This window comes from Impatiens glandulifera, chromosome 7 (assembly GCF_907164915.1).
Source record: "Impatiens glandulifera chromosome 7, dImpGla2.1, whole genome shotgun sequence".
In the NCBI taxonomy this organism is placed as follows: Eukaryota; Viridiplantae; Streptophyta; class Magnoliopsida; order Ericales; family Balsaminaceae; genus Impatiens; species Impatiens glandulifera.
The window spans coordinates 45,588,790-45,599,139 of record NC_061868.1 but is presented as its reverse complement, the minus strand read 5'-3'; the positions used below and the strand labels follow the sequence as shown (position 1 = coordinate 45,599,139).

The window sequence follows — 10,350 nt, the reverse complement described above, 5'->3', positions numbered from 1 at the left end:
GTAATGTTTGTACTACAGTGACAACCCAGATTGTTCATTAGTCGGTTAACCCCACAATTTTCCATAACTCAATTGATGAACCCTTTCTTGTATGATACTATTACCCACTTCTCTTCCAGATGAAGCTTCTTCCTGCAAAGCCTCTATCTTAGGGTTTGTTTTAATTCAGCTTTTCTATACTTGTTCTTGTCTAAAATCTCATTTTACAGATATTGAATGAACAATATACTGTACAGGTGTTGTTGTGTTGGATTATTTTTATATATATTCATGTTGACTGGTCTACGTGGGTTGTCTCCTTCTCAGGTATTGATTTTCCTCGCTGTGTTAGATAGATCGTGAGCTCATATTCGGGTGCTTTTCTTTTTTATATATGTCAGTCTGGTTGGTTGGTTTTCAGTTCTTACCAAACGGTCAACTGGGTACTCAGTTCGCGTGTCTGATTTGGTAGTTGGCCTGTGTAAATTGCCAGAGCATGAATCCCACTTTTTTGGTGGGCAATTAATTTCGCGGTACCTTGTTTCTAATTCGGCCGAACTTTAGCATATTTTTGATTACTTTGAAGCATCTTTTGCCTTGCAATTTCCCTACTTGGTTTTGGAGTCTTGTCTAGTTTACAAGCTGTTCATCTTCATTTCTGGCCTTTAAAGTTCCTTGTTCTGGGGATTCAAAGTTGAAACTTTCTGCAATTTGGGTTCACAAAAATTGATTGTTGGCAGACACGAGAATGCAGAATTTGGAGAATAGTCATTGACAGCATCTGGGCTGCTGTCTATTGAGTTCAATCACATCTTTTGCTCATCAGACGAAATGGTTAGGGATGAATCCAGCGATCTGGTGCTCAACAATGGATTTAGCAGACCGTCAGGAGCTGATTTGACAGCTGGGTACAAGCCCATGAATGAAGAAACTAATCCTGGCCCTCTCCAAAGTGGAGTAAATTCTGATGAAAAGATAGATTCTTGGGAAGTATCAACACAGTTCAAACATGAACAATTTGAAGCTAGGGCTTTTGATTGTGAAAATGGTAATGTGATATCTTCATTGGAAGATGGATCTTCAGGAGGATACTCAGATGAATCTTCTACTGATGGGGTGGACCCTCTAAGGAGTGATCCATTGCTGCGACCTTCAGTTTCCGAAACTTCCCATCCAAAGGTGCCAGCTGTCGGTTCTACAGTACATTGGAAAGGTTAGTTCTAATTCCATATCTTAGTTAAGATTTCCGAGTAAGAAATAAAATTGTTAAAATAGCACCTAGATGCATCGAGTTTCTTTGTTACTTGTTGAACCCCACAATGAGGAACATGCTGGAATTATTAGTTATATAATAATACAGTTACCCCCTTTGGAGGTTTCAGACTTAAGGTGTAGTTCAAGTTTTATATTCGTATGTTACGTATAAGAGAAGCTGTTTGGAGTTAATGTTGGTAAACAAATTCTACTCATAATCCATATGGATGTTCTCTGTCAGTTGTGTTTTAGATCTTCTCTCTGCTAGTGTCATTTTTATTTGCTTAAATATGATTGGATTGCTAACATTTGTTTTCTTGCTGATTTAGTGATGGCAAGTAATTGTATGAGCTAATGTTATGTTCCATTCTTTGGAACCTCTTAGTTTGAATATCAAACTGATGGAAGCTATTGTCCTTGCTTCAATAATTATTTATAATGGATTCTTTAGTTGCCTTTTATGTTATCAGAATTCTGACATTTGTTTTCCCTGAAGGCTTCAGTCAATATATTTCTGAACCCGCTCTGAGAAATATGATTGCTGATCAGCAAGAAAAGGAAATTTTCAGATCATGGACAGATATGCGGTGGATCCCAAGGACTGGTCTAGGATTAGATAGAAGGTCGGAACATGATAAGGTGATCCTTGTTTTCTTCATTGACTAGTTGTTTGTATAATTGAAAGCAGACATATTTTGTAACTTCAACATGCTATTAGGTAAACCAATGTTCTGTACATCAGTCACTACTTTGTTTACGTGAAAACAAATCATGTGGTTGAGAAATGCATTGTGGTCGTAGGACGTACAGTTGTCAATTTATGGGTTTTAAACATATACGGATGGATGCACGTGTAACTTTTACATCAGTTTATTTATTTATTTTTTTTGTTTGAGAAAAGCATCTGAACTTTGTGAATTCCATTTGTGCTAATTAATTGCAATATTTTTCTAAGCTGCATGAAATGTCTTAGAAACACAAGTACATCTTGATGCCAATCTTACTAGTCATTTTCCGATTATTTGAACATAGCATGTAGGAAAATATAGTTTTTGCATCTCACGAGGTAAAAGAGATCATCTATTTGTAGGATACAATACATTGACATAAAGTAATAATATCATAACCAAATCTGATTGTTCTCTCATATTAATATTATATTATTATAACCACTTAATATAATATCTAATATTTCAACACTTTCCCACAAATCCAATGCTACAGTTTCAAATTTCAGTTTAATTTTTCCATGTGTGTCCTTACATTGAAATAGGAGTCCAATAAAAAAAAACTTGAGCAACCTTTATAATTATGTCATTACCCCTATGAATATACTCCGCACTTGCAAGTTCAGGCTTATTTTTAACCACTAGCCTAGTCCATAAACTCCTACTTACCTTTACTCCTACTGTTTTTTCTCAGCAAAAACTCATCATAGAACTTGTAAGAATCCAAAAAGATGGCACTGTGGAGGTTGATCTAGCTAAGAATGCCCCAGCTGCTTCAGAGTTGTTAGAGCTTCAATCTCTTGAAGTGCCACCAATCAGTGTTGATTATATCCCCAGTGAAGTCAATAAGCCTATTCCCAAATTGAAAATTGCAATGCTTGTGGTTGGAACTAGAGGCGACGTTCAGCCTTTTGTGGCGGTAGCAAAAAGACTTCAGGCATGTTTGAAAAACATATTTTTTCTCTTTGGTTTGAATACTAGTTTTTTTTCTTAGCACAAAGAAAGGAAAACGTTTAATATGCTTTTTTGATTCGATTTATTTGGAATAATTTGTCAATGGTTTTCCATCCTCTAAGTACCTGATCACAATTTTGTTGGCCATAGGGCTGGAAGAGTTTAGTAGCTATAATTATCTAATTCTCAGCATTATCGTTCATCTAATTGTTTGGGATGCCCCATAATTATGGGGTTTTGATATGGAAAATGTGCTTTATCTATCTGCTCTTAATTCGGTTCACTTGTGATCACTCATTTTTAGAGTTTTGTCACTCTTACTAATATCATGGTATCCTTGAGTTTGTACTGTTTTGATTAAAGCCTTGGAACAAGAACTCATAAAAGTAGTTACATGTAACATTATGTGAATGAATATAATACTGCAATGAAAGAAATCATTTTACCAATATTCTCCAAATATGTCTGTCACAAGTTTTGTATATGCTGATAAAAGTACCCTGCAAGTGACCAATTAATCATTGAGAAATTTAATAAATATGCCTAATTTTTTTAATTTTTTTTATCTATACCTCTACCGTTCACTCATTTATATATATACCCTCCAACTTGTAAAGTACCCCTGATTTGACGAAAGCTTGTAAAGGAAATTTTACAATAAAATCTTCATTTGTTGTTTTTTCACGTTTTATTATACATACTAGGAACCAAATTAAAAAATAAATAAATTATTTCAATAATATATTGATAGTGACCAATTTCCCTTATTTTATAAGTTAAAGAGTATATCAAAATGGATATACATTAAGGGCTTATAGAAAGTTCAGGGGATATTTTATTCATTTTGTCTTAATGTTATTTGTCTTAGAATTCTAGTATTTATTTATTTATTATTATTTTTCTATTAGCTTTCTTGTGCAACTAATGCTAATGCAAAATACTAGGAATGGAGTATTTTTTATAATCTAGTTTAGTTATTTTATTTTTGCAATTTACTTGAAGAGAATGATTATTCTAAGGTAAAGTAGAAGATAAGGTGATGCTGAGAAATCTCATTTTCTTTCAATAGCTTTTTAACTTATCATATGCTAAATTTGAGAGTTTATTGTCATAAATTATATTTTCTTCAATAGCTTTTTAACTTATCATATGCTAAATTTGAGACTTTATTGCCATAAATTATATTTTCGGTTGATATACCTCCAAGTAAGGATCCTCTAGAATTTTGCTGGTAGTATGGTGAAATCCATTCAACCTTCAAGTATTTTGAGGACCTTTTCTTAGTGAGTCTGATTCTTTTCTTTGTCATAACTTTTTCCGGTTATTTTTGTTTATTGTCTACAGGAGTTTGGCCATCATGTGAGGTTAGCTACCCACACTAACTTCCAAACTTTTGTAAAGTCAGCTGGCATAGAGTTCTATCCTTTGGGTGGTGACCCCCGAGCTTTGGCAGGATGTAAGAAGACTTGTAAATTTATTTTCATTTGCATCTGCAGAGATCTAAGATGTAGAAAGCAGTTTCCTAGAACTAAGAGTAATAAAATGTCTTCTTGCAGTTTATTATTTATGACTTTCCACAGTCCTTGACAATCTAAAATGGCAACGTTTTCAATAATATCATATGATTATGGCCCTTTCCTGATTAATGGCTCTGCCAATATAACATGTTATATGTATGATTTTGACAGCAGCTACATTAGGGCCCTTCTGTGGCCGCTTCTATTAGTAATTTTTATTTCCTAAGGTTCTTTTATCATCTAAAAATTACTATTTCATTTCCTGGGGAAGGGCTTTTGAAAATATGTGCAAGTGGATTATTTATGTTGGATTATTTCTTCAAAAGTAGGCAGCAAATATGTTTATCAGCTTTATTAAATTTCAGATATGGTAAGAAATAAAGGTCTCATTCCATCCAGTCCAGGAGAAATATCCATACAGAGAAAGCAATTGAAGGCCATAATAGATTCTCTTCTTCCAGCTTGCACTGAACCAGATGTTGAGACTGGTGAGCCGTTTAGAGCTCAAGCAATTATTGCAAATCCTCCTGCATACGGTGAGTCAAATGAACTAGCTTGGTAACTTATCTTGTTCTTCTTTCATCATCACATTCGAGTTCCCTTTTGTCCATTAAAATAATAGTAAAACAACTTAATTGATGAATGAAGGTCTAGTATACTTGTCATCTATTAACATTGTATTTTGTGTAGTGGTTTTATATCTTAGATTTATAATCTCTCTAAAGGCTAGCTGGACGATGACTATATCATCTCAGAACCTGTTTATTGTTCTGATTTTTTCTTATCTCGTAGTCATTGGAAACTTATTGTCTGCAATATAATGTTTTGCCTATTCATTGGATAAAAGGAAAAGATGAAACAAGTGCACAGAATAGGGTCGTCAGATTGGCGAAGCTTTGTTTGTTGCTACATACAATACTTGCTCTCTAGACAAACCATCTCTAATATGCTATTATTTGAGTCTGGACAAAGAAGAAGAATGATTGTAGAACTGTAGTTTACATTGCTTTAGTTTGTAGAGGCCTAAAATTTGAGATACAGTTTATAAACAATTCTTCATTGCATGTTGAAATTTGTATATTTGCACATAATGAATTATATACATGTATACTTAGCATGATTTTGTGAATTGGGTTCAAATATTTGATTTGCACTCTGGCTTGCAGGACATTTACATGTTGCTGAAGCTTTGGATGTACCTCTTCACATATTCTTCACAATGCCTTGGACGTAAGTCAATTCTGAAATTTTCTACTTATGCTGGTTTCCCTTTTGAGTAGCTGTTTGACTAAACTTCCTTGGACAGATTACATTCCTTACTTCTTTGAGAGAATATCTGTCTCCCCTCAGAGCTGGTATTCAAATGGTCTCGTTTGGGCCCTAGTAATTAGCTAATGGCGATTAATATATTATCTAAAACTGTAAATAAATCATGTTACTTCATCACTTTTAGAGTCATTTTATCGCTTCCTTAAACTAATACAAAAAAGTTCCTAATGATCTAATAAAATGAGACTGAGGGAATAACTTTGATATTATATTTCCCAAAAAAGGTAATCATTTGCTGACTGTTGGAGCTACTGTTTATTCAAGGCTTCTTTCATTTTATGTCTGTTATCTTATAATGAAACAGTGTCCATTCACTCTATTTTTTCTATAGGCAGGCCAACAAATGAATTTTCACATCCACTTGCTCGTGTCCCCCAGAGTGCTGGTTATTGGGTATGTCTTCCTTCATATGTTCTGAAGTAATTTCAATTGATTTCTTGTGGAAGGACTAAGGAGCATAAATGCATTGCATATTTCTTTCCCTTCGCTTATGAGTTCACTGATAATTTCTCTTTGGATCCAGCTTTCTTACATAATAGTGGATTTACTGATATGGTGGGGCATACGAGGATTGATAAATGACTTCAGGAGAAAGAAGTTGAAACTCTCCCCTATTGCATATTTCAGCCTATATCATGGGTCACTAACTCATCTTCCAACAGCCTATATGTGGAGTCCTCATGTTGTTACGAAGCCAAATGGTAAGTACGATAAATGGTTATAGCCAGCCATTCTGATGTGTAACATTATTGTGATAATTGCACCTCGTTCTTGCAGATTGGGGCTCCCTTGTTGATGTTGTTGGATACTGTTTCCTAAACCTTGCATCAAACCATGAATCTTCTAATGAGTTTTCTGAATGGATTCAGAAAGGAAGCAAGCCTATATATATAGGTTTTGGGAGTATGGTATGCCGTTATTAAAATATATGCAGAAATATTGTCATACTTTATGTTTTCTCATGTATTTTAAAGAAGGGATGAAATGACCGGTTGTATGTTGTGTTAGCCTTCTCCAGGAATAAAAAAAACTTAGGTCGAGAAAAAGAGTGAAAAATCTTATACTGGACCCATACCTTTGTTTCTACTGTTTGTTGTGACTTATTTTATTTACCTAAACATGAAAGTAGAAGGTAAAAGTTAATAGTTAGACATAGAACATCTTTGTTGTGTAGATGTATTAGTAAGTTTTAACTATATTGAGGAGAGATGTTTTTTTTTTCTGTTGTCAGCCTCTCGAAGATGCTAAGAAAACAACAGATACTATCCTGGAGGCACTGAGGAAAACTGGACAAAGAGGAATACTTGACCGCGGATGGGGAGATCTTGGTATATGTGAGTGCTTTCTTGTTCCTTGTTTGTGTGTTCTATACAACCAAAAATGTGTAGAAGACCGCATGATCCTAAAATGTGTTATATCCTTTTAGGCAAACTCTTAGTGGGACAAATCTATTGACTTTTGTTTTTTTGGTGAAGTGAACATCCATTTATTTAACTAATTCCTTAGAATTGATTAATTTTTAAACTCAACTGCAGTATTAGATGTTCCTGATAATGTTTTTCTCCTTGCGGATTGCCCTCATGATTGGCTCTTCCCTCAATGTTTGGCTGTGGTAAGTTTTCTTTAGCTGATTCTTAGTAACCATCTTCTGTTGTTTCTTCACGTTTTCAACATCATATATGTCCTGAATATTACTCGTAAAAGAAAAAAAAAATACTCGCTACATTTGAAGATGTTCACTTAATGAAGTTGATCATGTCTACAGGTACATCATGGTGGTGCTGGAACAACTGCTACTGGTTTAAGGGCTGGGGTAATAATAAATAAATAAACACTCTTTCTCGGAACATTTTTCTTGAATTTTAGATTTCACATCCAGAAAAAATGTCTTAAAATTTTCGTATGATTGTGAACTGCTGTAGTGTCCAACAACAATAGTGCCATTCTTCGGGGATCAATTCTTTTGGGGCGAGAGAATTCATCAGCAAGGACTGGGTCCTGTCCCAATCCCAATTTCTGAGCTGACCGTAGAAGCACTTTCCGAAGCTATTGATTTTATGCTCCAGCCAGAGGTAATTTAAGTTGGACAAAACTCATCCATTGTGATTATATGATGTGAAATAATGCTCTTTTACAATTACAAAAACAAACAGGTAAAATCTCGAGCAATGGAGGTGGCAAAGCTGATAGAGAAAGATGATGGTGCGGCTGCTGCTGTTGATGCATTTCATAGGCACCTGCCTCGAGAAATACTAGTTCCAAAATCAGTGCCAGATGAAAATAACTACCCAAACACATTCCAATGGATTTTCACTCAAATTGGCGCGCTATGTCATCAAGCCTGCGGTTCATAAGTTGCTTATTTTGCAGCGTTTATTTGTAGCACCCATTTAGAAATGGATTTGACTTATAGGTTTCCATCATTCCATTCATTTCAGTGATATATATATATATATATATATATGTATACATATATCTTCCTTTAGATGCATATTCCTCATCTTAAGTTCTTAACATTCTTTTGTTTTGGTTCACAAAGTACAAAAGGAAGAAGAAGTTCATATGGGCGTGTAGTAATCTTTGCTTCTTTCTGGTTTGGCTTGAGTTGTGTTCTGCACTGCACAATATTAATTTGTACAACTTCTGGGTTTGTTTAGTACCAAGAAAAGATCAATGTTTTTTTCTCAGATTGTTTGATTCTTAGTCAAATTTTAGTTTGTTGCCCGACCCAAACCCAAGTCAAGATTTTTGACATTATTTAAATGATTTTTTTTTTTTTTACCAAAGTTTGTTTTTCTTTAAGATTACTTTGTGGAAGGAAGTTAAAGCAGAATGCCGATAGGTATTGAAGTTGAACTAGTTATATATTTTTTTTTTCTCGAATGCAACGGTAACTACATTGAATATTAGTCAAAACAAGACTAAAGAGAGAGGAATTTATATATTAATAAATAATTGAATAAGATTTTGTTTCTTAGCAACTTATGCAATTGGTTACTTAATATATATTGTATTATAGAGGAAATCTTTGTACAAACTACAATATTTAAATCAGAGTAAATATGCATGAAATTTGTGACAGAATAATAATACTCCTATACTCATATTTTTTATAAGACATAACTTACTTACCCTTTATTATTATTAGACTCGTAAATTAATCACTAAAAAATGAATTTAAAAAAAAAAACAAAATAAAAAAATCCGACCTACCGGATTCGAACCAGTGACCTAAGGATGGCTATTGGAATGAATCCCACTACAGTCCTCCGCTCTACCAACTGAGCTAAGGTCGGTTGTTGTTTATAATTATAAATATATATATTATCTATTATTATTAACTAAAATAATTTTGTTAAAAATAATTATTGCCGTCACGTTTTCCCGCGATAAATCCAACAACAATAAAGTTAACGTTACTCTTTATCGTATTATCTGGAAACTTCCTTTTCCCTATAACCCTTCTTTTTAAAATAAATAATTATTTCAAGTCCTATGATACCCACGTGGTGTCGTATCATTTGTCTGTTAAGAAATGTCTTAATGGGTTTGTAACAGCTGATGTTTTTATTTTACTTAATATGTGTATTATAAACCTTTTATCACTATGATCTGTTCAGATAGATTTATTTAAATACTCTTGGATTAGGATTATAAAAGGTTTAATTAGTTATTTGGTGAAAATATATTAATATATAATTCTTTTTTTAAATGAAATAAAGGGTATTTAATTTGGTTGATAATTTGATTAATAAATTAATTAGAGAATAATTAAAAAAAATGTTGGGTTATTTGAAAAAGGCTTATGTTAAGTTTTATTTATCATATTTTCAAGTAGAGAAAATTATATATTGTAAAGATGTTGCTTGTGGTAGCTGTAGAACTTGAGATTTTTTTTTTAATCTTTTACAAAAAGCTTGAATCAATCATTTGATGAGTTGTGTTTCCTACTTTTATCTTTGTAACTTCCACTCTTTTAAAGCTTTGATGTTTTTCTTCATCTTTTCTATATTTAAATTGCGTGTTACAATATTTAATTATTTATTATAAAACCGTTTATTTCTTACTTTCATCGTTTTTTTTTTTGCTTTGTCTTGTTTAATTTGAGAATATGTTAGTATCGAAATTTGATTTTGTATGTTTTGTTTGTTGTCCGACTTTTGGATACAAAAGAGCTCTTATATTGGTTTGACATGAAAAAGATAAATAACTAAAACCAACTTATTAGGACTTGGAGTCATCATTTATCTTTTGCTGTAAAACTTGTTGGGTAATCATCATAATATGACATAATTACTATATATTTTTTTGTCTATTGGAAAATATATGACATTTCCCAAAATGGAATGGCTTGCAATAGCAACTTAATGGAGTGCAGATATAATTTGTTGATCAAAAGGCTTAAATGCATCATAAAACCTTTAGACCCAAGTAAAAATGAAATTAGTTAATGCTTGCTTATATAAGTAGGGATCAAATAATGAAGAAAGACATAATTAACACTTAATAAAGATGAAAATCAAATTTATTTAACTATCCTTGTTTTAATTGAACTTGTTTCATGTAAGGTTCATAGACTTATTGATTTT

General features: G+C 32.9%; 1 protein-coding gene and 1 non-coding gene across 4 annotated transcripts; one reads left to right on the top strand and one right to left on the bottom strand.

Annotated features, from left to right (window-relative positions):
* LOC124944715 (sterol 3-beta-glucosyltransferase UGT80B1) lies at positions 1-8,448 on the top strand. 3 transcript variants are annotated; one of them, XM_047485049.1, is made up of 16 exons: positions 12-153; positions 237-306; positions 401-1,192; positions 1,730-1,872; positions 2,656-2,898; positions 4,260-4,371; positions 4,798-4,968; positions 5,599-5,662; positions 6,097-6,154; positions 6,285-6,462; positions 6,539-6,669; positions 6,993-7,095; positions 7,297-7,373; positions 7,527-7,574; positions 7,684-7,833; positions 7,915-8,448. In XM_047485049.1, exons 3-16 carry the CDS (start codon positions 811-813, stop codon positions 8,113-8,115), a joined length of 2,061 nt encoding a protein of 686 aa, XP_047341005.1. In that variant the 5' UTR covers positions 12-153; positions 237-306; positions 401-810; the 3' UTR covers positions 8,116-8,448. The 3 variants fall into 3 exon arrangements, with proteins under 3 accessions (XP_047341003.1, XP_047341005.1, XP_047341004.1); XM_047485047.1 differs by lacking the exon at positions 237-306 and having other exon boundaries at positions 1-153; positions 307-1,192; XM_047485048.1 differs by having other exon boundaries at positions 237-1,192.
* Positions 8,449-8,964: 516 nt separating this feature from the next.
* TRNAY-GUA lies at positions 8,965-9,057 on the bottom strand. The gene is made up of 2 exons: positions 9,021-9,057; positions 8,965-9,000 (listed from the first exon to the last, which is right to left on the bottom strand). It is a non-coding gene; the product is annotated as a tRNA-Tyr (tRNA).
* Between the last annotated feature and the right edge of the window lie 1,293 nt (positions 9,058-10,350).

What these genes read in the sequence shown, in the direction of transcription:
- LOC124944715 (XM_047485047.1), top strand. Translation starts at nt 811, where the DNA reads ATGGTTAGGGATGAATCCAGCGATCTGGTGCTCAACAATGGATTTAGC. An exon ending in CCCCCGAGCTTTGGCAGGAT is followed by an intron (nt 4,372 to 4,797) that starts GTAAGAAGACTT and finishes ATTAAATTTCAG; the next exon opens with ATATGGTAAGAAATAAAGGT. An exon ending in TTCTTCACAATGCCTTGGAC is followed by an intron (nt 5,663 to 6,096) that starts GTAAGTCAATTC and finishes TTCTATAGGCAG; the next exon opens with GCCAACAAATGAATTTTCAC.